Consider the following 27,700-nt stretch of genomic DNA (forward strand, 5'->3'; position numbering starts at 1 on the left):
CCTGAAGTTATTATCACCCTGGTTCCCTCCACAAACAGCCAATAGGATTTCTCCATTGTCTTCTGGATCATTACAGAAAATCAGCAACAGTTTCTGATCCTGACAGGTTTAATTCAGCAGGATCATCTTCACTAATGACTCCACTTCATGATGTTTGAAGCCTAAATACAACCAGCAGCAGTAAAAAGCTCATGTTAAGCTCTAAACCAACGACACCACGGTCACATGACTTCACCGTCACCACCACTAACCTCCAGCCTGTAGTCTGATTCTGCTCTGAACTCTTCTACAGAAGCCTTTCCTCTGACAGAGTTAGTGACAGTTTGTAGAAACACAGCGAGGCTGTAAAGGTGGACTGGTGAGGAGGTCGGTTTCATGTTGGACTGATGACGTTTAACGTCCCCGACAACCTCTGTCGTCTCATTTAGACTCTTGTTCGCAACCGGCCTTTTTAACAGAGAAAGACGGAGAAACTAAAAGAATCAGGACTGAGGGATTTAATGACGGATTTTATGTCGTAGAATAAAACTTGAAAATGTCTTGAGCTTGTGTGAAACAGACCTTATTTGAAGTCATCAACCAAAAACCCAGAGACCTCAGGACAAGGGAACAGGAAGTAATAAAATGCTAACTAATTCCTGCAGCACTCTATTAGCAGACACCACCACATGCTCTCAGTGGTTTATGAGACTATAACACAGGATTTTACAGCTCAGGATTTTACAGCTATTTTATCTTGACAGTTGTGCACCTGAGCGTATTTCATTTGGCCAAACAAACAAAAAAAGTTGAGCCACTTGTTTCGCAGGAATCCTCAGTGATCAGTGAAAGAGGAAGCTGTGATTTGTGGCCTGATCTAGATCCTGAAGAACCAGAGTGTGGTGAGAATTCACTGTTTGTTCGATCATTCCCTCAAAATGAGTCGTCTGTGTTCGCCAAGAAAGAAAACAAAGACCAACTGATAGAAATATTCTGATATATCAGTTCAAATGGTTCCTAATAAACTGACAACTAGGTCAAGTTCAGTGATCCTTTTGGTTGGTTTCACTGAATTCACACTGTGAAAGTGTAAATCCTTAAAATACTTAGAAGGGCAGGAGGGTGAATTTGTAGTAAATAAGAAATGAATCCCATCTTCTCCTCTCATCTCTCTCTCTGACCTCAATTTCAGTTTCAGTTTTTCCTCTTGTGTCTCACAGATCATCAGCAGACAGAGCGCGCGCGCACACACACACACACACACACCCTCGTGTATGTGTTATCTAGCAGCTCAGGTGTCAGACTTCGCTGCCTCTGGTGACAGCCTGACAGCTGAGGTGATTCAGCTGCGTCACAGATTCAGTGTAAAACATGAAAAATTCAGCGTAGACTCAGCGTCTCCCTCATCACCCGTCTGACTCTGAGCAACGTCCAGCGTCCACTCTGTGTACAGGAGCAATCCCTGCAAAAGTCACAGTCACACTGTCCCTCAGATCTGCTCATCCTCTGGTTTCCTACATTTCCCAGAAGGCTCCTTGATTACCCCCAGTTGTTGCTGTTGAATATGTTGACTGGAGCAAGTAAAACTCTCTCTATAGAAGAACAGCCCCAATAATAACTTTGTTCTTCTATCATTTCAAGGAAAATAACGTCTGTAGCTTGACTTTCCATTTGTCTTTTCATGGTTGACTCCATCAGTCTAAACCATTTTATGATAAATAATCTCAACATCTGAACAACTGAAGAACAGCTCTAACACGTCCTCTTCTCTTTCCCACACATCTCTCTGCCGTCCTCTCTCTCTGTGTGTTGGGGGTCGGTGGATTGATACCACAGATACTACGTCTCATTTTCGAAGCTCGGTTCTAGCTTCACTCGGATCGATACCAGTTTCAGTTTCTCTCATTTCAGAGTAGAACTGTCGGTGAAGACAAGGCTCCGGTGTCGGGAACACGTACGAGTGCGCTGACTCTTACTCACTGAGACATGAACATATGTGGTCATCAAACCCAGGATACTAAACTCTGCCACTCCCTAAAATGATTGCTAACCTTCTGCAAATGATTTAGTGAACATTAAAGTGTAGTTGGATTTATCCTGTCGATGATAATAAACCTCATGATCGTGACACACTGCTCTACCTACATGAAAATACATAAGCTGCTTCTAATAATGAAAGTATTGGGATCAGTATCTGTGATTCTGGACAATGGATGGATGGAGTTATTGATGATAACAAATATATGATGATGATGATGAGAGCCACAGTGCACTGAGAAAAATGCTTCATGAAAGCAAAGGTGCCCTGGAAAAAGCTTCTTTAAGTGTTTTATTTTCTCAGTGTTCATTAATCAGCTGCTGCTGCTCCAGGAGACTAATTGATCCTGTTTGTCTTTGTGTGAGTCTGTGCCGCTGTAATTCTCTGCCTCTAGGAACCAAATGTTCTCACATGAAGACAGAAAACAGCCCCTCACTTCCTCAAGTGGCTAATTTGGGATTTAAGTTTGGGTTAAAGATGAAGATCAGGTGTAGGACGATGTGACTATAATCAGGTTAAAGGTAAAGTTTCCATGTGACTGGACTGAGATCATCCTAAAGGAAGTTACATGTGAGTGAGCATCAGGTACTAAAGCATCAAAATAACAGTGGAGGTAATGAGATGTCGCATTGTCGGAGGAAGTGGAGAAGCAGTCATCAATGAATCAGAGGGTAGAGAGAGCGAAGGAAAGGAAGGAAGGAAGGACAGATGAGAGGAGAGAGGATGGGGGGACTGAAGAAGGAAAGGACAGTGGGGGATGGAAAGATGCAGATATGGAGAGAAAAAGCAGCATCAATCATACATCAACCTGGGGTCAGATTCATGGAGGGAGAGAGGGAGGGAGGGAGGAAAAATTAAAATGGCTCAGTTCGTCTCCTTCCCTCCTTGCTCATTACTCCTTCCTCTTACATCTCTCCTCTCTTTCCTCCCTCCAGTCCTCTCCTCTGTCCCTCTGTTCAATCAGTCATCATTCTATCTCCGTCTTCATCCCTGCTGTCACATCAGAGGGAGGCCGAGCACAGGGAGGACAGGAGGAGAGACGCAGAAAGAAAATCAGTGGTGTTTTTAATGAAAGAAGTGACAGGATGGCTGTGGATGTGGCCACAGTGACGTTCAGCGTGAAGAACGAGGCAGAGAGAAGCACAGAGCTGGTGTCAAAGACACTGAGAGCTGCAGAGGAGAAAGAGGGGAGAACGAGAAGGAGAGAGGTCTCTGGTGTGTTTCTGAGCTGCAGAAACGACCCAGAAAAGTCAGGAGTAAAAAATGGACGACCAGGAAAGGAGGTCTATTCTATAGGGAGGAGGAGGAGGAGGGGGGAGGTGTTCATTTGTTATACTGAGCAATACAGCAGCAGGAAAGATGTGGTTTGATGCAGGAGCACAGTGTTTAAAGGTCCACACTGTCTAAAGGTAGATGTCCATGTGTTTGTGATTATAAAGCAGGTCTAGGTTCTATATTAATACTGTGAAAGTATCAAAGCCTCAGTCCACAGAGAAATGCACACAGCCTGTATTCAGAAACTGAGCCTTAAAACCAGCCGTCAGGACTTCTGGAACTTTGTGATGTCACAACAAAGCAGTCAAGGCCCTCAGCCACACCCCAAGCCCCGCCCACCTGGACCCACCGTCCAACCTTGCAGGATTTCTCTGAGTGTTTACCTGAAATCTGCTGTATTTTTATTGGATCCCTCAGAAAACAGTCAGCCAATCAGAAGAGAGGCTCTGGAAACTGGATGTGACTGAATGATCAGGTGGAGCTGGAGAGTGCTGCTGCAGGGTGTGGTGTTGGTGCAGGTAGATGGAGAACAGCTGACAGATTTTGTATTTAGGTTCCTGACTCACTTAATGTTGTTAAAAGAGCTGATGTCAGATGTGAATCTGTTGCATTAATAAAAATTCATGAACCCAGCGAACACATGGAGCCAGAGACGGATCTGCAGAGAGGAAACCAAAGGAAGGTGAAGAACGGTGGAGGTCTGAACGATGCTCCTCCAGGTGGCTCCGTGACAGACTGAGAGCAGGAAGTCAAGTTGTGGTGTGGGCTTCAAGTGCAGACAAAGCCAGACGAGCCTGCGGAGCCTCGTCCTTATGTAATGAACGAGTGTGATTCCAGATTAACGCCTCGGCTGTGAACGGCTCTGCTTCGTGTCATCATGATAGGAAACGTGTCGATGTGTCGAGCTCTGACAGACGCCGCTCATTGTCTGAGGCGACAGGTTAGATCCTCCCTCTCTGCTCAGTCTGTTCGCAGTCAGATAATAGGAAGGAAAGAGCGACAGAATGACCTGTGGTAACCTTTTATCTCTCGTGCTGACCTGTTATTTTCCTCTTTACCTGCTGGTTGGTTTTGCACCTCCTTCCTTTCTTTTCCTCTCCTCCTCATTGTCGCCTCGATGCCTCAGATTCTCCACCTTCTCCTTCACCTCCTGCTCTCTCTCGTCTTCATCTGTCCTTCTTCTCTCCTTCCTCCTCCTCCTCCTCCTCTGACCTCCCTCTTCACCTCTCTCGGCCTGTGCTCTGGGTTACACCTCTCTCTGTTCCTGTGCTGTGAAAAAACAGCTTGGCTTTGACGTTGTTGTTTTCAAGACTCTGAACAGTTTTCATTTCCAGTGTCCTTGTCTCAGGCTGCAACATGTCTGAAAAATGTTCACTTTGAATGTAAACAACTGTTTTTTCTACCACATCAGCTCCTGCATAACAAAAAAGGGTGAAGCCTTTATCGGCTGTTAAAGGTCAGAGGAAGATGGAGGTTTTACAAAAGTCATCACTGACAAATTTTGACCCAAACTACAATCTCTGTGAAACCTTTAAGAAACAGTTGCATTGCCCTGTAAAATCATATACCGTGTTCGGTAGTGAGCTCTCCAGGTGCTGGCAGATTTAGTTTCCTTCAGACAGAACCAGGCTGTTTCCTCGTTTCCAGACTTGATAATAATAATAATAATAATAGTACATATAATTTATAGGCGCTTTTCAAGGCACTCAAGGACACCCTACAACACACAGTAAAATACAAGTACAAGGCATAAAATAAATAAAAATAAATATAATTACATAAAATAAATATGAAAAAACACAAGTGAGCTAAACAGAATAAACGAGCTTGAAGGTGTGTTTTGAGGAGGGATTTGAAAATAGGAAGTGAATCAGTGTCATAGAGTCCAGAGTCGAGGGGCAACACGGCTGAAGGCTCCAGACCCCAGACAGGCAGGAGGCACAGTGAGATTAATGGAAGAGGCCTAATGCTAAGCTAAGCTAGTGAACAGACAGAGTCATTGAGAGAGTCATTGTTTGACTCTCTGCAAGAAAACCAGTCAGCATGTTTTCTAACATGTTGAACCAAGAACCTTTGGTTGCACAAACCTGAGACAGGAGTGAAATTAAAATAAACTGTTTAATTATACAAAATCTGTGCCATCCAACGAAGGTGTGGCGCTTCATATCTCACGTAGACCGCAAAAGGCCGAACCGAAATTTCCAACCCAACAGTCTCAACATATTTATAACAGACAATCTCAACACATCTTAACAACTGAACACGTCCTTTTCTCTGTCTTTCTCTCTTCTATCCCACTCCTGTGTTCGTATGACTCGAGTCGCAGTGATTGGCTGAGTAGCGTCACATGATCAGACCCATAAAGCCTAGAAAAATAGAAACACTTTCTATTTTTCTCAATGATTTGTAGGTCGTAGATCCAGGTCAGGATCTGAACCGCGGCCCGTCTGGCACTGACCTCTGACCTCATCTGTGCTGAAGCTGTGACGATATCAGAGACAATGATTTCCGCCACACCTCTCCTCCAGATCATGTTTCACGCTGTTAAATCAAAGACAGTGAGTTCACATCTCTCAGCTGTAAACTGTAAAAATAAACCCACTCACACTCACTGATTTCATGTTGCTATGTTGAAAATCAGACAATAACTGAACATCATGTCTGCTGCTGATGTAATCAGGTCTCACTGATGAATCTAATTAAGTGTAATTCTGTTATGATTTGCTGACATCACACCTGAGGACGTTACAGATGTTTGGTGTCTCCTCTCTCTGGACGTGTAGATGCACATGAGGTCAGATTTAATCTTCTGTAAATTCTTGATTATCATGTAAAAGAAGGTGAAACAGTCACAACAGGTCTGATGACACCTGAACGCTGCATGAATCACGTCCCTCTGCTTCAGTGTTAATGAAATGAATGTGAGGACGAAGAGGACGGTTGTAAACGTGTCTTTATGATGAAGATGAACCGACTGAACCGAGCAGTAAAAAAGCACTTTTCTCCACATACAGCTCTTTACAGCGTCTGCTGCCTCGTCCAGTCGTTATCTGGCAACAGGCTGTTTGTACAACCTGCTGTTTATGAGTGGGGAGCGTTCAAGAGCACCGGCTTTTTAGAGACACACCCCCTGATTTAGTTATTGTTCAAAATGTCCCCACATTTTCTCAAACTGGAGTCTATGTTCTCTGCATTTATCACTGAAGACATTTATTTCATCTCAAAATGATATTTTCATATATTGTTTTTGACATTTATTAACTTACAATTCATCGAGAATCTATTTAATAACCAATAATTCTTTCTTGCAAAGGTAAGATGACTGTTGAGGTTGGATAGTGAGGACACAAATATCATATTTTATTCTATACTACAATAATACTATAAAATAACACATTTGGCTTGAAACACTGTGATATGTTATTGAATATCAACCTATATAATATTATATTTAATTATATATTATTTCATAATGTTCTTGCTCTCTTGTTCTCTTTTACTCCACAAGAATTTTTTTGGACTTTGTACAGTTGAGAAATCAGTGCTGCAAACAATTTAATTAATGCATTTCACAAAAATATGCAAGCAAAAAAAAAGGCATAAACTTACATGAATACATTATTTGCATATGAGCACATACTGTGCTCTGAATTTCTGCAGGTCAAACATCAGGACTTAAACCTGTTTAGAAATAAATGTGCCTTTCATCGGGATTCATCAGGAGTAGTTGTGCAGTGTGGAGTAAAGCTCCACTGATGTTAAACATTTTATTTTTATCTAATGATGTGACACACAAATTATTTATTATTTTATTAAATATATTATTATTTGACAGGTAATAAGGCACAAGGAGAATAAATTATGGTAGAAAAAACATTTCATGCAGAAAATGAAGCAGACTGGACAAATTCAAACAACTTCTAGTATAAACTATAAATACATATATATAATATACACTGTTTGTGTTATAGTTCCATGTGTGAACCTCATATCTGTTAATAAAGTGCTTCTGAGTCTAGCTCTAACATCTTTAATCAGAGCATGTGTCTAATTTTCTAAATGCTGTGGATCATTTCAGACGAACTCCTCCAGCTCACGGTGACTTATCAGGAGCAGCTGAAGCAGTTTGATGTGTTGTGATACAATAAAACTTTTATGGCTGTAACAGCTGTCAGACAGTCAGAGTGTATAAAGTGCTGTAGGCTGAGTTTAGAAATACCAAGGTCCAAAAACTGAGCTGGCAGATTTGATCTACATTTTTGCATTTGAAGACATTTGGAGGATAAAATATTGGATAAAAACATCTTTAAACACGGCAGTGGACAGTAGCATTAATCATGTGACGCACCAGAATCAGGTTAAATGTGATGAGTGATTCCTCTCTGCAGTAAGATCTGGATTTGAATTATAGAAATGTGTCTCAAACTATACATATAAACAGCAAAATGAGTTTTATCCAATAAAACTCTATGATGACACTGTAAATATTCTGGGTTTGTGCTGCTGTTAAATTGAACCTGTAGCTTCACTGTTATTAACAAAGATATATCTGTGTGGTAATTAGACGACATTGATTAAATGTCTTCAGGTCAGTTTTTGTTTGTGTTGAACAGAACATGAGGCTCATCCTCTCCTACCTGCTCTTCCTCTCTCATCTTCATCACCTTGTCTCCTCGTCTCATTCACAGAGATGGGCTGTGATTGATGTCATGAAGACAGTAAACACGGGGTCAACTGATATTTATATGCAAATGTTAGCGGCGTCCTCTGGGACACAGAATCTAAACATGGAGGGGAACCTCATTTTAATACAAACTGAACTGAGAGGAAAGTTTCACTGAAAGTTGATCAGCCTCACGTTATGGATGTTAGCTTGACAGCTGGGTAGTTAATTCAGTAAGTGAAACTAACTAACTAGTTGGCATCATGATGGATGGCCGCTGTTTAATGTAGAGCGACCACACAGGAGCTGTTGGTCACATGACGTCTGAGGATGAAAGTCGAGAAAGGAGACGGCGCACTTCCTGTGTCTGTGTCACATGGTTTCTCCACCTCCCCGCCCCTTTAGGAGACCAGCAGCAGGTCGGAGTCTGTTCCCTCCAATGGGAGAAGTGAGTGTGATCACAGATTATCATTCATCTGCGCAACTGTCAGCAAAACAAATACTGGATCCATTTTCACAACCCACATTTCTTCAGAAGAGTCTGACACTAAAATGTCATTTTTCAGACAAATCAGGAGAAAGTGAGCTTGATTCAGACCCGTCTCTGCCTCAGCAGCAAACTGAGATCTGGGATCAGATAACTCTTCTCTCTGTTGGTTCTGGTTTCACCGCTGCAGACGTCGATTTCCAACCAGATTAAAAAAAAAATAACAAAAACTGAAATAAAACTTGTGTCTCTTTGCTTTATAACACTTTATAACATGCTTTATAACACACATTCACGGACACCTCTTACATGTACATATGCAACTCACAACCCAACCCCATCCCACGCCTTCGCCGCTTCCTCCCATTCAGCGCGGCGGGCGGGGTCCGATAGCTGCGCCTTAAATGGCAGCGGCTGCGGCTGGCTGCCTGTCTGCACTGGAATCACCTCCTCCCCCCTTTACCCCCTCCCCTGGAGCAAATTGTCTTGAGTCACTGTGTTGTAAGATGTGTTTGTTTATATATGCCTATGTTGCTGAGGTTTTTTTCCCGAATCCCACACTGTACCCCCCCCCCCCCCCCCCCCCCCCCCCCAGGAGTATAGTTTGGGTTCTGTTATTTTTTTCTCCTCTCCTCTCCACTTGTTTTTTCCCCATTCCTCCTTTTTAAATGGCGCCGCAGATGGCTGCCTCGGTGTTTTGGTGCGCTCTGCACCATTCACCAGAACAAATTCCTTGTACGTGAAAACATACTTGGCAATAAACCTGATTCTGATTCTGATTCTGATTCTGATTCTATTATTGTTTTTATTATTTGACCTGTTTTTGGAGGGAAAACAGAATATTATGAAGAATATGATCTTGTACTGAGGTTGATCAGATATTAAACTAGCAGATAAAATAAGTGTCAAAATCAGGCACAAACTTGTTTTGTATCTAGTTTTGTATTGTTGTGTGTGGTGTTGTTGAGCTGTTTTGACAAAAACAACAAATTCAGTTATTGTTAAAAAGCAGCAACAGGCTGTAATAACAGGAAAAACAAAGGATGCATACATAATAATAATAATAATGATAATAATAATACTTCATTTTTTCAATAGAAGTAACAAAGGGCTTCACATGAGTCAAATATAAAACATCCAAACAAATCAAGGTGAAATATAAATGAAATGAAAGACATCACACAGTAAAAGCTTTTTTTTTTATAAAAAGGTGTCTTAAGAAGTGACATAAAACAGGGAACTGACTCTGCAGGTCTGATCAGGTCTGATAATAGTTACTGTCACATTTTTACCAGTTGCTTAGACCTGAATGAGCTGGTGTGGTTCTGCACTGTCCAATTAGAAGACAGGATGTTTTTACTATTTCATACCACTGGTGCTGCTTGTAATGAGTCATCTTTGTTATAGAGGATCTTTGCTACAAGCAGTAAAATCCTTTAGTTTCCTGTATCAGGCTTCAGTGGGTTCAGCTTCCTGTTGACATCAGCAAAGAGTCACTGCGCTGAGCAGAGGAACATCTTAACATCTTTGCACCGAAGTTATTTTTATATAATTATTTCACAACTTTTAAAAATGAACAGGACCTCGTAGCTGCGGGCCGAGAGAGAGGCTGATAACGTGGCTCCACAAACTAAACTTTGAAAACAACGTCAGTGATGGATGTGACTTCTGCAGAAGTAAATGTACTTTTTAAGGTCAAGTCTCAGTGTGTTTGAGTTACACTCTGGTGAAGGTGTTCTTAGAAATGGCCCATGGTGTCAATATGAAACCTTTTCATCACCGCTCCTACTTGGCTCCAGGAGCCGGTATTCTAATTTCATCTGGTCTTTGTTGTAGTCGAGTCTTCAGAGCAGCCTTTTCATTTCCAATAGTCCTTGCTCAGGCATTTTTCTCTTTTTAAAAAGTCCTTGTTGGAGCCTGCTCCTCCACTCTGGACCGGTTCTTCCTCTGTGCCGCCCTGCAGTCTCAATACAGACCTTGGCGGGAACAAATCACCACAGTGCCAGCTATAATAGAGGATGGAGGACCCTGTTGTGTGTGTGTGAGTGAGCGAGTGCTAACATAAGTGCTTTTTGTGTGTGTTGGTGTGTGAATGTGTGTGTGGTCAAAGATGTAGCCAAAATCATGTTAAATTTATTTCATTGGAAGCACCAACAAAATTGCCCCTCACCCCCCCACCCCCTCCTTTAAAGTGATTTATTCTCCCTGCAGCGACACAGTAAAACTGTCCAGTCATCGTTCCCAAGTAGAAGACGAAGAACGAGGAAAAAGGCACATAAAGAAATGGATTTTATCAGCAGTAATGTGTGAGATACAGACAGTGACTCGCGACGTCACAGTGGTTCAGTCTGTGAAACTTGAAGGAGCCTGTACAACGTAGAGATGTAGCTGCAGAGCTGATTTAAAGTGCCTGCTATAGTCTAAAGGCAGATGTCCATGTGTTTGTGATTATAAAGCAGGTCTAGGTTCTATATTAATACTGTGAAAGTATCAAAGCCTCAGTCCACAGAGAAATGCACACAGCCTGTATTCAGAAACTGAGCCTTAAAACCAGCCGTCAGGACTTCTGGAACTTTGTGATGTCACAACAAAGCAGTCACTGCTCCAAGCCCCGCCCACCTGGACCCACCATCCAACCTTGCAGGATTTGGTTTAATATGAGCCCTGTAAATATAGAAAAAATACACTACATTTTCAAAATAATTAAAAATGGCTGACTTCCTGTTGGATTTAGGGTGTGTCTCCAGGAGGCTTTTTTTTTTTTTTGGAAGTCTTGGGATGTTACATGTGCCTGCAGAATTTCATGACTGTATAGCCCACAGGTCGTCTGTCAGCAGGTCATTATGACCCATAGTTAGGTTTTGACACAGTTTATTTTATCGTCCGTCTCAGGATGAAGATCGGTATCTGCTCTGTCGTCCTCTGGAAAACAGTTTATCAGTTTGTTGAATTGCTTCAGTGGCTCAGGACTAAATGTTTGGAAGAGCAGAAATATTTCATCCCTCTTTTCCCTCCCGTTTATTATCACACTAAAGCGATGCTGTCATCCCCTCTTTGAATGTGTCTATCTTTTCTCTCTCTCTCTCTCGTTCCTGTTCCTCACACTGTCTCGTTCTTTTTAATTCTGTGTCCTCTTTTGTGTCTTGACAGCTTCCTCCCTCTCTCTCTCTGTCTCTCTTTGTCTCTCTATCACTGTACAACCAACCCTATCAAAGTTTGTTCCAGAAACACAGATAAACTACAGTTCATATCAAACCACAGCCTCCCCATGTGTTTGAATTAAAGCAGTGAGAGGCATCAGGAGATATTAAGTGTGTAGAAGTGAATAATGTATAAACGTGGTGGCGTCAGATCCTCCCCGCTGCCACCGCTCTGAACACATCCCCAAAGAGGCTCCAGAGGCTCCGCTAATGTTCTCACAGCGTCTCAGATTCATGGCTGGTTCACAACCTGTGGTCACAGTTAGACGTTTAGCCATAAGTGCTCAGCTGTTCAGTGTTGAGCCTAATACAGCGTGACTTAAAGAAGAAGAAAGTATAGAAACATTTCATAATCTATTTCCTGATCAACAGGAAATACAATCGAAGTGAAATATCTCTGTGCACTGTTGGATGGACTTTGGTGCAGATATTCATGGAGCCCAGAGGATGAATCCCACTGACTTTGGTGATGCTCTGACTACTCCAGTGTGATATCTCAGCATCTACTGGACTGACTCCCTGAATTCTCCTCTCTCAACAGCTTTAACTGAACTGCTGTGAAAACTTGGCACAAACATTCACGTTTCCCCTCATTCAAGACTGAAATATAACTTCCCTCAACTAATCACCATTATCTAGCGCAGAATTTCAATGTGTCCAATACTTTGATTCATGAAAGAGCTAATGGTTTTCCCATCAGCCTCATTTGCACTTTGTGTTGCATGCTAACACGCTAACGTGAAGATGGTGATGTTTAACATCAGCAGCTCTGTTTGTCTTGTCTGTCTGTGCAGAATCTTTCAACTGACTAAAGATTTAATTCATTTTCTAATGAACTCTGAAGCTTCTTTAAATCCAGGCTCTAATTCAGGCTCTTTATTTATTCCTCTACAGCGATTTCACGGTTCGTCAGAATCAAACATATGTTGTATGTGACATAACAGCCACGACCTTCACATAACAGATTAAAACACATTATGTAGAATGATTGAGACGATTCAGTACAGTGTGTGTGTGTGTGTGTGTTTAAACTACAGCAGGTCATCTCCAGTGCAGCAGGTTAAAGTCTCATTAATGAGCCAGTGATAAATGAGTATTTTTATGACAGAAATGTCTAATCAATACGATGGTTCAACCAGAGTATTGGCAGCTGCAGGCCTGATCAATAACTCTCCCCCAGGTCACGGGGACACTCCATTTACCCCGAGATGATGGAGAACATCCAATCTACCTGAGCAGGGAGGGAGGAGGGAGCGTGATCATGAGGAAGAAATCTATACTGTAAACAGCTTCGAATCAATTTCCTCCAATCAGACGAAGACTTGATTTTCTTTGGGACACGTTATAAAATGTCCTGTGAGAGTTTGTAACATTTTTTTCTGCTATTATTCAAAATTTAATTTCCCTGTTGTCCCATTTGATTATTTTCAGAATTTTAAAACACCATTATTTGCCATTGACTGACTCCTGAATACCCATGGTGCACTAGGCTCTTGATTTTACTCGTCCAATCCCCTTGATGAAGATATTCACACACACAAATGTCTTAGATAAAGGTGCGTTGGAAGGTGTCACTTCAGTCTTGAAAAGAAGGATATTGGATTTGATGTCGCACCAAAGTGTCAACCACCGTGACGTCACCCACCAGTTTGTGAGCTGCAGTTTTGAAGCCTCCACTTTGTAATTTGTCCGTCGCCATCTTGGTTTTTGAAACCAGAACAAACCATATTTTGAGGAGAAGGTGGAGCTGACCTGCTCTGTCCTCTATCCTGATTTTGGGGTAAAGTCTGTCGATCAATTGGTAGCCCCACCCTAATGCACCCCCTGCTGTATGGTCTATTTTAAATTATTCTTATTATCAAAAAATGAACATCATGTTGTGTTGAAGAAGACTTGAAACTAGAGACTGAGACATAAACTCATCAGGAAAACATTTCCTGAGGTAATAAATCAGTGAGAAGTAGAAACATTTTCACAGAGACTTCAATACAATCAGACTCTGTTTACAGCCAGTGGAGTCGCCCCCTGATGGTCAGTAGATAGAATGAAGGTTTAAGGCTCTTTAGCATTGACTTCACTTCTCAGACCTGGAGTCTACGTCCAGGTTTATATACAATATGTCGAACCCAGGTTTATTAGATCCATGTCGCACTGTGTGACCTGCAGTAAACTCATAAGATCCAGAGGATGAGGAAACAGGAAACAGGAAGAGGACTGAGTCAGTGATCTTGGCTCGTCCTCTGAAGAAGTTTGGCGATTTGCAGTTTATCCATTTCAGCATCAAACATAAACCAAATCATAAACTTTAACCTCTTCCTGTGTCCATAAATCTTCATGTGTCCTTGAGCAAGGCATTTAAACCCTGGCTTCTCCCTGCCAACTGTATACAGACTTGAACTGCACAGTAAATCCTGGATGTAATATATAATATTCTGTAATATAGCCTAATAAAAAGAGCATGGTGTAGTCAGCACATTCATTTGGAGAAAGGTTAAAAAATGCTTATCTACCAATAAAGTAATTAGCTCCGACTCTGTCTTCCGGCCGTCGTTTGTGCCAAGAGGTTTCAAAAGCAGCGTCTTATCCATCTCCAGCCTTAGTCATCACTCGTCATCGGCTGTAGCGCCTCCACGGGAAAGTCATTCTTCACATCAACTCTTTCAGTGGCTCCCAGGATCCTCTTTTCCTCTATCTCACTCCGACAAGCACCTTGTGCAGATTTTCTCTCTCTTTGTAATGAATGGGTGGATGGTGACGGAGCAGTTCCACTCACTGGATATCACAGTACATCTGCTTGATTTTCTTCAACCACTTCTTCGTCCGCTGAGGTCACCAAAGACTGAGTGTGTGTAAAATTAGGCCAAAACTAAAATTTATTATAATGCGTTATCTTCCTCTTTTTTTTTACTCCAATGTCATCTGGAGGAGGAGTTGTCCCCTGACTGTCTTCATTATCTTTTGTGACAAGCTCAGTGTGGGGTTACGTGACGGTGGGTGGGCGAGGGACGCAAATCAAGCCTCAGATGTGTGTGAAAAGGCGCCGTTAGGAGACGCTGCATAGAGGGCGGCACTGACACTGCAGTGCACGCAGAGTGTGAATTATACGATAACTATGAATCATCCTGACCAACACGATATCAATATCAAAGCTGCCTCTTCATTTCTCAGCCCAACCAAGGTCTGGAGGAACCTGGTGTCCTGTTTGATGACCAGCTCTTCTTCTCTGACCATGCTGCCTCCGTCTCCCGGTTGCGCCGCTTTGCTCTAAACAACATCAGAAAAGTCAGGCCGTACGCCACCCAGCTCATGGTCCAGACCACGGTTATCTCTCACCTCGGCTGCTGAAATGTCTAAAAACAAACTGGATCAGCCTGATTTTACAAACCTTATCTGCACCGTACAACCTTTAACAGCTCTTTATTCGTCTAGTTTCTAGTTATCTAGCTGCTCGTCACAGTGTGTTTCTGCAGGTCTTTATGTGTGTTTTGAGTCATTTACTAGGCCACAAGGTTTGACCCACCTTGTCCCCGTCTCCCTGTCTGTCAGTCAGTGTGAAGTTGGCTGAATGGGGAGCAGCTATTTTAGTAACCGCTCTGCTTTCATTAATATTTCTCTGCTGGGAGAAAAACTAATGAGTCCTGGCTCTGTGATTGCTACATCACAACTTTTCAGACACTTTTTGTGCCACATCACAGTGGGCGCTCCACATCTCACACTGTGAACTACATTCAGCAGGTTATTTTAGAGAGGAGCAGGTTTTTACTCTGATTCTGCACAGAGGAAAACAGACGTATGCTCGTATTTAAACATGTGAGATTTAAGACGAAATAACTTATAATAATTGATTATGATGAAATTTATTTTGTGCAGATGTTTGATCATGTGACTGTCACAGAACAATGAAGGGACTAAGTGACATGGGCGGTTGACTTTGAGCTTCCAAGATTTCATACGACTGGACCAGACTTAACATCTGGAAACAAATAAACAACAGCTGGTCACAGAGGGAGGAAGCGGTCCGCTGTGGCTTTCCAAGCAGATGTTGGCTGGCCAACCTCTGTCTCCTTATACTTGCAGAGGTGTGTGTTCCAGGGTCAGTACCTGTGGCTGGTCTGGACCACTCACTGTGAAAGCAACACAGTGACGGCACCAAAAGTGTTGCCTCCTTTTTCTACAAACGTCACACGTCATCAGGATAATTCTGTAAAGGCAGATGTCTGTGTGTTTGAGATTATAAAGCAGGCCTAGGTTCTATATTAATACTGTGAAAGTATCAAGCGATGATTACAAATATTTTCATTTCATTTAAAGTCTGAGGAGTATTTTTGATGCTTTATGAGTCATTAATCATGTAGAATAATGTGTATTTGTTCGTTCTCTAACTGTTTGTTCTTGTATTGAAGGATTTACAGTTTGAGGTGAAGAACCAACTCTCGTTCTGCAGCTGCAGTTGTGACAGCAGGATGAGTGCTTTTTAAAAGAGGTGTAGAGAGTACAGCTGGTCAGCCATCTTGAATAAGACAATGTAAAAAAACTGAAACACACCTGAGTGAGTCATTCCAGTCTGAACGGCTGCAGACATGACTCTGATTTTTGGTTTGCACCGGCTGTGAGTGTTTTAGGTGTGTCCCGGCACGTGCACTTCAGTTTTCAGCCATGTTTTGAGACGTACAGACTGAACAGACGATTAGTACCAGACGCTGACTCCAGCTGAAAGCGCAGAATAGAAAGATTTTGCAGAGACGGAGGAAAGAGATAAAGCATCAGTGCTGGAGACGAAGAGAATCAGTGCAGAAATGTCGTAAATAAGAAAAACTGCCAATCTTCTAAATTTTAATCTCTTATCCTGATTGCCTGGCCAGATTGCTTTTCACTCCTCTGCAGAAGAAGCATGTTGAACTAGATTGAATTGAAGTGAGATAATATCCCATCAGCCCCATGAAAGGGTCGCCGCCAAGTAGAGTGCTTGATGTGTCTCCAGCCATTATCCACCTGCTGTATTAGTTATGTAACTCTACTCTGCCTCAATACCACCTGTGACAAGAGGTGACAGGAGGTTACACACACACACACACACACACACAAACACACATATATATACGTAGAGAATAACATGCCTCTGTGGTGAAAGGCTCGGAGCATCCTCACTGCAGGCTCGGGTTCCACCACGGTCTCCGTAGTAACGGTATAGATGTCCATGGCAACTGTGTGTGTCACTGCTGATGACACGAGCTGTGTCTGACATCACTCATTCACCGCTCTGTTCTGTACAGTCACAGTCAGTCAGTAGTGGAGCGCTCAGATCACACGGTGGCGGTAAGTGAAGAACAGTAAGTGAGGTTGTCAGTGTCAGTTGTTCAGTGCTGCAGACCCAGAACCTCCTGCTCCACATCCACAGTCACAACCAAACTTTTCACACGTGCGTGACACTGGAGCTGTGGGTTGCAGCCGAGTTGCGATGATGAATGTTGGTGTATGATGGTGGACTCTCAGATCCAGATACCAGTTGGTTCTGCAGCTTCGAATCAAAGCTGGTCCCTGGAAACATGATGCATCACGTCTGAGTCACCGTGAAACGAATCATTAATGTTCAACCTGGTTGCAAACTGAACTGTTTTAGACCTGGACGTCGAAAACTTCATTGACCAACGTGTTTCAGAGAGAAAATCAACAATCACACAGGGAACAAATGCACCAGAGAAGAGGCTCAGACGCCAGTTTCTGTTACCCTTCAGTGACTAAAGACAAGACGACAACGGTGCAGGTCAAAAGGTCAGAAAGAGATGAGGCCGCCATCATGGCAGGGGGGTCACCGTGGCCTGGCGGTCTGAGGTGCACTGCATGTTAATGCCATGTGTCAGGTTTAGTTTCTGTGTCGTTATCTATTTTTACACATCTGCAACATCTCCACAAGTTTCCTCTGGAGCCAAACTCAAAGAAAGAAATGAAGAGAGCTGAGAATCAGAGGAAGAGTGAACAGCAGCGAGTAACTGGCAAACAGTCGTGGTCGTGTTGACCTGTGTGTTGTACTGACAGCAGTGTGTGGATGAATGACACAGGAGCAGAGTGATCGTATGGAACCAGTCGGGGAACAGGAGCAGTAACCCAGATCTGCCAGAGCCCCGTCCCACAAGAGCACGATGGAAATAGCACCGTTCTAGGTCGCTCTTTAATAACTGCAGAGAGAGAGAGAGTGTGTGTGTGTGTGTGTGTGTGTGTGTGTGCGCCAGGCTTTATAAGGCATCTTCATTTCCATTAAGGTGATTGAAACCGTCTGTGCAGTAAGAAACAGTACGACATTGTCTGTCTGTAACACAGCAACACAGATACTGAAGCTGAGGAGCAGCAGAAAATATGAAATATAATATTTTATTTGATTGTTTTTATCTTTAATCTGCTCATCTGGTGAATTTTGAATTTAGAGTTTAGTCAGAAAACCTTCAGTAAAACACACAGACCTCCTTCATGAAAATGATCATGTTACCAGGTGCTGTGTGTGTCTGTCTTTGTGTGTGTGTGTGTGTGTGTGTGTGTTCCTGTGTGTGTGTGTGTGTGCGTGTGTGTGTGTTTCTGTTTGTGTGTGTGTGTGTGTGTGTGTGTGTGTGTGTGTGTGTGTGTGTGTGCGCCTGTGTGTGTGTGTGTCCTCTCTATTAAAAGAAAACAACTTTCTTGTCCTGTCCGAAAAACAAGGTCAAAGACCTCCTGTTAGAGCACTTCATTATAAACTCAGCCTCCATCAACACACACACACACACACACACACAGACACACACACAGGGCACCTTGCAGCCAGAGATAGGTCCCATAAAGTGCCCCGTGCATCGATCTTGTGTCTATTTTGCAACAAGATGTATGTGTTGCTGTGAGGAGGACCCAGGCCTCTGTCCTTGGCCTCGTTGGTTGAAGTGCTTTCTCTTCACTGAGCTCGTCTTTCGTCTGACGCTGATGAAGTCACACTAACAGCTACGACCTGACTGTTCAGACACAGACGTGTGGAGATTTTTATGAGAGGTTTTGTTGAATTTTCACAATAAAATGATGAAAAATTAAATGAATCAATTAATTAAAAATTAATAATAATAAATTATAATTAATAATAATTAAAAACTGGAGGACACCGGACTGGAATTCAAAAATATTCTGTACAGTTTATTTTTAGCTTAAACACAGAGTCTAACTTCTGCCACTGGGAATCTCTCAGTCACAATGTGGAAAAGCTACAGATCAGAACTTTAATGTGGAGGCAGATGGCCGCCCACCCTGAGCCCGGTTCTGCCCGAGGTTTCTGCCTCTTAAAGGAAGTTTTTCCTCGCAGCTGTCTTCCTCTTCCTCTCCTGTACTTTAAAGAGCCTTGAGATATTTTTGTTGTGATTTGGTGCTAGATAAATAAAACTTGATTTGATTTGATTTAGTGTCAGAGCTCTGCAGTGTGATCAGCATCACTTTCTTTTGTCAGCTGGAACACATCATTTTGATGTGTGGGAACATAAAATATCAGTTGAATGTGAAGTGTTTTATTGTGTTTGTTTATGATCTTATGCTCATTTGTTGTGGGAACTGAAAATCAATTTAAATGAAATGAACCTTTAAAAAATTTTTTTTTTTCAGTGAAAACTGGTGAAAAGCAAATATAATAAATACGTAAACAGGGCATCATGATGACATCATCATGATATTTCCACAGCTGTGCAGCAGCTGTATTCAGGGTGTCTCTGTGTGTGTTTCCCTGCAGTCGACACAGAGGGCAGGAAGTTGAAGGGAGGCATCCAGAGGAGCACGGAGACGGGTCTGGCTGTGGAGATGCCCAGCCGGACCGTCCGCCAGGCCAGCCACGAGTCCATAGAGGACAGCATGAACAGCTACGGCTCCGAGGGCAAGTGAGTGTCACCTCCACCACAAACACAACGAAGTCTGGATCTGACTGGTGCTGCTGCGGTTAAATCACCTGAACACTCATTTTGTTTTTTTCAGTCCAGTTTGTTTTTTCCAGGTAGGGTTATTTTATATTGAATTTGTATTTTGGTTCAGCAGTGGCCTATACAGTGCTTTTATGGGAGGTTTAGGGGGGGTTTATAGTTGGTCATTGCAAAATGCCAGTTAGTGACATTTTCTGTCTCTTTCTTCTTCTTCTCTATGATTTAAGAACAAATCCACATTAAATCTGGGGCAGATCAACCTCTGTAACACATCTGGAACATCTCACATCAGACTGTTTGTGTTTGGAAATGACCACAGATCGTGACTTGATCTACTTGATGTTTGCAGGAAAACTTAATCAGTTTATTCCCGACCTGAAGTGACGGATGTGATGTGTTTGAGTGTATCTGAGATCTGCAGGGTTGTGTAGCGCTGCTGCAGGTGTCACACTCTAAAACTGCCTCTCAGCCTTTTCTGTCTCCATCTCATTTTGATGACAGGAGACGAACTGCAGCCTCCTGCATGTGTCTCTATCATCATTCTGACAGAGAGGCAGCAGGGGGCTGGAGAGAGAGAGCAAGCGCGAGAGAGAGAGGATACAATAAAGCCCAGTGGAAAAGAGCCTATGACATCAGCAATACTAGTGTAGTACTACTGCACACACACACACACACACACACAGATCAGTGCCAACCTGGCTGCCAGCTTGAATTCCTGCAGTTACATAACAAGACAAGAAAGACAGACAGGCAGACAGATAGACAGACAGACAGACAGGCAGACAGGCAGAAAGGCAGACAAACAGACAGACAGGGTGATGGGGGCAGGGAGGGCTTAAAGAAACAGAGAAGGGCGTAAAGCAGAAGAGGTAGATGCTGAGAGGATGAATGTGTTTGCATGAATATTAATATTCCATTTATATCTCAAATATTCAGATAATCTGTTTATGAGCTGCTGCACAGACACAAGCTTCACGTGACGACTGGTTTCCTCTAAAGTGGAAACAATACATCCTGGGTGATGTTGGGGTGGTCAGGAAAAAAAGAAATATGAGGTTTATTTTCAGGATATTATAATTCACTTGTGAACAGAGGAATAATGAGGAAGCATCAGAGCGACAGAGACAAGGAGGCGGAGAAGAGGAAGAAGGTCTGTTTGCTCCTCTTCCTCTGGATCCATCATGGCTGAGGCTCCAGTCACAGTCTCAGCACCTTCTCCTGAAAATATGTTTATTTCTGCTAATTTACACTTGCAAACTGAAAGAGACGTCATTAATTAACATGTTTAGTCTTCGACAAGTAAGAAAAAGTTGGAACTGAACGTTTCAGCAGCATCTTCACCGACACTGAAGTTAATTTGTTTTTCTACAACATCCACTCAGAGCAGCTGAAGGATGAGCTGTGGTTGTTACAGGACTTGGTTAAAGACCTGAGCACGAGCAGGACTCCGCCCACACACTGTACACCTGGTACCTCCTGCACGAGAAACACCTCATCAATTATCATTTCAGTATCAATTCGTCTCAGATAAGAACTAATGAGTATTCTCAGATTATTGATGATCTCTTTGTGTAGGATCTCAGTGTGTTTGTGACCTGGAGTCAGAGCAGTGATGAACGTGTGAATCTGTGTCTGCTCCGAGCCACAAGCACCAGTCCATGGAGGGAAACTGTCCGTGTGTGTGTGTGTGTGTGTGTGTGTGTGTGTGTGTGTGTGTGTGTGTGTGTGTGTGTGTGTGTGTACTTGTACTTGCTACATAGTAAGGACCAAAAAAAGTATTTTACTAACAGAGTGAGGACATTTTGGGAAAGTGAGGACATTTTGGCCGGTCCTCACTTTTTGAGACACCTTCAAATCACATGTTGAGGGTTAAGACTTGGTTTTAGAGTTATGGTTAGAATTAGGTTTAGGTTAAGGTCAGGGTCAGGGTTAGGGTTAGGCACTCAGGTGTGATGGTTAAGGTTAGGGTAAGGGGCTAGGGAATGCATTATGTCAATGAGTGTCCTCACAAAGATAGAAGTACAAGTGTGTGTGTGTGTGTGTGTGTGTGTGTGTCAGCTCTTTGGCTCAGTGTGCCGACTGAAAAGCTCAGTGCCTGTGTGTGCACGGTCATGAATAAGCACTTTATTAGCTAACACCATCCAATCACATTTATGAGCTTATTGATTTATGGCCGGGGCATTTCAGGACCTAGTGTGTGTGTGTGTGTGTGTGTGTGTGTGTGTGTGTGTGTGTGTGTTTGCTGATGGTGGTGGACAGAACAGGAATGTGTTTTGCTGTTTTCCTCTGTGTTTTAAAGGAGGTTTATGATTTTAAACTCACTGGTTCATCAATAGGTTTTCATGTGAGTGGACAACACAGTCCTGCAGGGATGATGTATCATCACCTGGGTCCCTCCACAAACAGCCAATAGGATTTCTCCATTGTTTTTTGGATTAATATAGAAAATCAGCAACAGTTTCTGATCCTGACAGGTTTGGTTCAGCAGGATCATCTTCACTAATGACTCCACTTTATGATGTTTGAAGCCTAAATACAACCAGCAGCAGTAAAAAGCTCATGTTAAGCTCTAAACCAACGACACCACGGTCACATGACTTCACCGTCACCACCACTAACCTTCAGCCTGTAGTCTGATTCAGCTCTGAACTCTTCTACAGAAGCCTTTCCTCTGACAGAGTTAGTGACAGTCTGTAGAAACACAGCGAGGCTGCAAAGGTGGACTGGTGAGGAGGTCGGTTTCATGTTGGACTGATGACGTTTAATGTCCCTGACAACCTCTGTTGTCTCATTTAGACTCTTGTTAGCAACCAGCCTTTTTAACAGAGAAAGACGGAGAAACTTAAAGAATTTCCCCCCCAAAAAACAGAGACTTCAGGATGAGGGAACAGGAAGTCATAAAATGGGAACTAATTTCTGGGTTTTAGGACTCATCCTTGCAGGACCACGATGATGACTACAAACTGTTCACTAAAGGTTTTCAGTGTGAAAAACATTTTAATGTTTGTATTTAAGTAACTCCACCAACGTATGTTGGAGCCAAAATCACATGCAGGATGCAAGAAGTGAAGCCGGGTCCTGCAAAGAACAAGAAGGTAACACTTCCTGGACTTGGAAAAAACAGTGCATTAAGACATAATGATAAAAAGTGACATGTAGCCTATAGGAGCCTGAATGTTTGCAGTCGTCTGGTCGCAGCAGCAGGTTTTTACATCCAGCGTCATATTTCTGTGAACCAGCTGTGTAATCCCCAGATGTGCTTCACACACCAACACTTTAATCTAAAGCTCAGGATTTTATCACCCAGTAAAACCCACAAAGATAATGTTGCCTGACTCTTTACCTACACGCACACACACAGGCTTTTACCTCTCTGAATCTAATGTGTTGATTTATTAATTGCATGTATTTTAATTATGTTATTATGTTTATTTAATTTACCATAAGTGCTCATATGTGCAGGAATGCAATATACAAAAATGGAAACGTCATCTGTCAGAAACAAAAAAAAAAGCATAAATCCAAAGCTGTGCATGAGACCTCAGCAGCATGAATGGATATGAAATATTAAAAATGACCTGTGATAATTTAATTGTTTGCTGACGTCGGCAGAATCGAGTGATCTGTGCTGAGTGATTTTTTCTGTTTGTAACACTGGATGATAAATTATTTTGTAGGAACTGCTGAGCTGAGGTGAAGCCTGACTCTGTGACCAGATTTAACACTGAAGACAAAGCTGTTTGGTTTAAACATGATGAACATGTGCAACTAAAGTCTCATCAGCACAGCGCTGAGTAAAGATCGAGCGACCGCAAACCTGAATGTGATATGAAGGTAGAGACGAAGGAATGAAAGATGAATGTTAAAGAGATTTAGAAGAAGAAAAGTGAAGAAAGAAGACAAGATAAAAACAGCTGTAAAACCTCAGAGGAGAAAGAGGAAGAGGAGACTGAAGACAGCACCCTCTGATTGGCTGAGCTCAAATCCTTTTTTTCGCTCTACAGTAGTAAAATGTTGGTAAAGAGGAAACACAGTCTGTAAAATACTAATTTTAAAGTGTCAGGATGTTAGAGACTCTCAGAGATTAATAGACCCCCATCTGCTATAAGACACTCAGTGTTGTGACCAGACTCTTTTCTCTGTGTCTAAAGCCCCTTTTCCACTGGTCAAAAAGACCCACTAACATTGGGCTTTTCTTGGCAAAAGAAAAAGGTTCAATCAACATTCACACCCGACGCAGCTCTGATTGACACTGATGTAAACACAGCACCCAGGTGAACCCACTAATTTTCACCCCTTTGCTGCTGTGACGCCTTTCGGAGCAGCGTCACCGTCACCTGTCCAGCAGCCAGAAACACTGCAGCTACTCTGCACGGGGATGAAAGAGTGAGCTGCTGCTTCACAATAAGTTTCAAAAACACGCCATCACACACGGAGGCTCCGACACTTTTACAGGAGCAGTGATGAGAGGTGACAGATCAGCTTTACAGCTCACTCTCTCTCCTCTGCTTGTGTGTGTGTGTGTGTGCTCTGTTAGTGCCTGTGATGACATCACTCCTTGCAGTTGTGTGTGTCCTCAGCGAGAACAGGAAGGCAAACTCGACTGGCAGTGGCCCCACCTGTGTGGCTGGGGCATGGCTGCAGGAGCTTAGGAGTATGATGACATCATACGTGTTATCACAGGCGTCTGTGTGTGAACCAGCCAGTCCAATCTGAAGTCCAAGACCTGAACCACTTCATCCTGGTTCAGAGCATCACAGACTGCAGCTAGACACCAACATCAGGACATGTTATGGTGGACTTGTCCTTTAACTGTTGTCAATGGAGCATACACACACACACACACACACACACACACACACACACACACACACACACACACACACACACACACACACACACGCAGTATACCTGGCAGTCTGCCACCAAAGCACTCTGAGCTAATTCCTTTGAATACACACACAAAATAAGGACACAGGGGGTCAGAAATTACAGCCACAGACTGAGTTTAGTTTCAGGGAACCCTGCTGAATTGTGGGAGTTCAGCTAAGTTGAAACAGGAGTGAGAAATGGCTTCCAGTTATCAGTTCTTCTTCCTCTTTCCTCTAACCCCCCCCCCCAATCTGCCTCTGTCATCGTCTCCACAGTTTGAACTACAGCGGCATGTGTCTGGCATCTGACGCCCAGTTCAGCGACTTCCTGGATGGGATGGGACCCGCCCAGTTCGTCGGGCGACAGACGCTTGCGACCACATCCATGGGTGAGACATCTTCAACTGTTTCAATTACAGTCACTAAAGAACCTGTCAGTCAGTCCTTCATCTTTTATTTTCATATCTGTCTATATAAATAGAGACTGAAAATGATTCCTGCCTCGAAGCTGAGAAGGAAATTGTTAAGATGTGAGGGTCAGAACCAGCAGCTATACTCTGTAAAATGTTCCTGAAACAGAAAATGAAAAATGAAAAAAATGGGTCTGAAAATTGAAAAGATGGAAAAAAAAACCAGCTCATTTCCTCATAAAACTGCTGAAACCATTTCACACTGCCTCAGAAATCAGAGCTGCGTTCAGTCACTTCCAGGCTGTATGTACATGCTGCACACAGCCCGTCCTCCTCAGCAGTGATCTGCTGTAAGTGGGTCAGTTTCCTCACTGGCAGCCAGACCGTGTCCTTGGCCCGACAACAGTGACACTAACTGGACCGGCTCCACTCCAAACCTGCTGTCCAGTCCCACATTATATAATGTCAGAGGACCCAGAATAACTTGGCCGTCATCTGCGCTCTGTCACTTTCAGTGGAATGTGTTTGTCGTTTTGGGGACATTTAACTGAAACTGTGACTTTCAGGGTGAGATGAGAAAAGTTTCATTTCTCAGATCAGAAAAGTTCCTGTTAAACCAGTAATATACAGATTTATAGAGACGTTTGTGAGGAAGACTAGAGAGGATGGAGTTCAGTGATCAATGTGAGGTGTGACTAAAGAATGTACAAGAACAACAGTGCTGTGGGTTGTGATTGATATTGTCTAGATGGACAAATGCAGCCCAAGTGATGTTATTGGTGATGACACCCAAACTCTTAACCTTGGGTGAAGGAGGAACTGTGACATTGTCAATAACTAAAAAGAAACTGTCAAGTTTGGCTAAAGTGGTTTTGGTTTCAGGAGAACCTCAGTTTTATCACTTTTGAGTTTTAGAGAGTTAGAGGACAACCAGGATTTAATTTCCAGCAGACAATCAGAGAGGGAAGAGGGTGGAAGGGAGGAATTTGGCTTGGTAGACATTTAGAGCAGGGTGTCGTCTGCATAACAGTGGATACCGAATGTCGTAAAATCTGTCCAAAAGGCAGAAGGTAGACGATAAAAACAGGGAGGCCTAAGACAGAGCCCTGGAGAACGCTGCTAAGAACTTGGCTGGACTGTGATCTGAAATTATTTATCTGAACGAACTGAGTGTGACCAGATTGATATGATTTAAACCAGGTCAGAGTGATAACGTCTCTAAGAGAATATTATGAGAGACTGTGTCAAAAGTTGAGCTCAGTCAAGGAGCACGTGTGGTTAACAGCCCAGACTCAGCTGGTGATGCTGACCAGTGGTTTGAACTGATGATGAGTGAATCTGAGCAATGACAATGTTGTACAAGTTCAGACTTCAAAGATTAAAATTGACAAGTTCACGTTGATTTATTTTGTTTTTTTCATTTTTCAGTAGAACCTCCTCCTACACCTCCATCTCCAGCCTCCACTCACTGCTACTCTAAAGTTTGTTGGATGCTTCAACTCAATGTGTCCTTTCAGATTTGTTGTTGATGTAGCTGAAATTCCAAATAGTGTTTTCAGACACAATTTGCATAAAAATTAGATTTTTTTCTGTTGGGACTGATTTGTTCATAAAGTCCTTCAAATGTTCACATGCTCCTTTAGCACCAGGAGCTGTGTTGTTTGAATCACCAGCACCAGACACTGGACGCGTGCCGACGCCGTAGATCCTCGGGTGCTGTCGTAAAACAAACTTCTTCTGATGTTTTTTGGTCGGAAAACAGCTTTTTGGTGCATCATCACCACCTCCTGGTGTGTGAGCTTCGTTAACACTCAGAGTGAGCAACGCTCATGTTCACACTCATTAGATGCAAAAGCATATGTTCAGTTCACTGTTTACCAGAAATCGAGAAGAATCGTTTGATGAAAGGAGCTCATTTTGCATGTTCATGCACAACATGTTAACAAACAGTTTCCTGCGTTTGCATTCAGCATCTGTTTAGTCTTGTTTGTGCTCAGCGACTGAACTCAGGTCTGAGTCATAGTTTAAGAGGAGTTTCACTTTCTCCAGTTGCTCTTTGGTTCTGGGTGGGCTGGGTGCTGAATCATACAGTGAGCAATTAGGCTAAAAGGATTAAGTATCACTTAAAGGAGGTTTAAGTCCAGAGATTCAGTTGTGTTTAATTAATTAATGGTAAAGGATTTAAATCAAAACACCTGAATATTGTTCTGTGTTATGGTTCTTGTTCCTGTGGATTTATTGTAAGTTTCTCTGGACTAAAGTCTTGACTCTTAGTTCTGGACAAAAAAAGCAGACACTGAAAACAAAACCAGGTTTGTAACTGGATTTAATGTGAAACTGAGTAAAGAGAAAGGGAGAAGTTTGGGGAATAAGCTGCTGTTACTTCATGAAGAGTTTTCACAATTGGACACGTTTCATCCTCCATCCTCATTGTTGACGTGCACCTGTGCTCTCACCCATCCAGGTGATGTAGAGATCGGTCTGATGGAGAGGAATGGAGGTCTGGAGGTGGAGGTCGTCCAGGCCAGAGGACTCACCATGAAACCAGGTTCAAAGGGACCTCCAGGTCAGTCTGTGATCACAAGAATCAAAGCTGTGTTTTCTGCAGGTCTGTCAGTAAAAAAGCTGCCTGGCCGCTGCCGTACCTTAGAGCCTGGAGGTTCCTACAGCACGTGAAGGCACCATGAGCCACCAAATAGTATCAGCTACACACACAAGGCTGCAGTGGACATTTTAAACCTAATGGGTTATGTTGTCCACAAACACAGTTGTGGTACTTGAACATATGAAAGATGCATGAGTGAGGAGGAGGACTGGAGCTCAGGGAGTGGACATGCAGAGCAGGAGGTTACAGTCTGCTC

General features: G+C 42.9%; 1 protein-coding gene across 2 annotated transcripts in view; it reads left to right on the plus strand.

The window, feature by feature from the left end:
- rims4 (regulating synaptic membrane exocytosis 4) overlaps positions 1 to 27,700 on the plus strand; it is a 163,065-nt gene that overhangs the window by 5,730 nt on the left and 129,635 nt on the right. For both annotated transcript variants that reach the window (XM_071494155.1, XM_071494154.1), the window contains exons 2-4: positions 19,375 to 19,519; positions 24,706 to 24,818; positions 27,304 to 27,405. In XM_071494155.1, the coding sequence (XP_071350256.1) occupies positions 19,375 to 19,519; positions 24,706 to 24,818; positions 27,304 to 27,405 (360 nt within the window). The remainder of the gene's footprint in view (positions 1 to 19,374; positions 19,520 to 24,705; positions 24,819 to 27,303; positions 27,406 to 27,700) is intronic.

The sequence above is a fragment of the Trachinotus anak genome, unplaced genomic scaffold, assembly GCF_046630095.1.
Source record: "Trachinotus anak isolate AG129_WGS33_773 ecotype Australia unplaced genomic scaffold, CSIRO_AGI_Tana_v1 ptg000013l, whole genome shotgun sequence".
Classification (NCBI taxonomy): domain Eukaryota; kingdom Metazoa; phylum Chordata; class Actinopteri; order Carangiformes; family Carangidae; genus Trachinotus; species Trachinotus anak.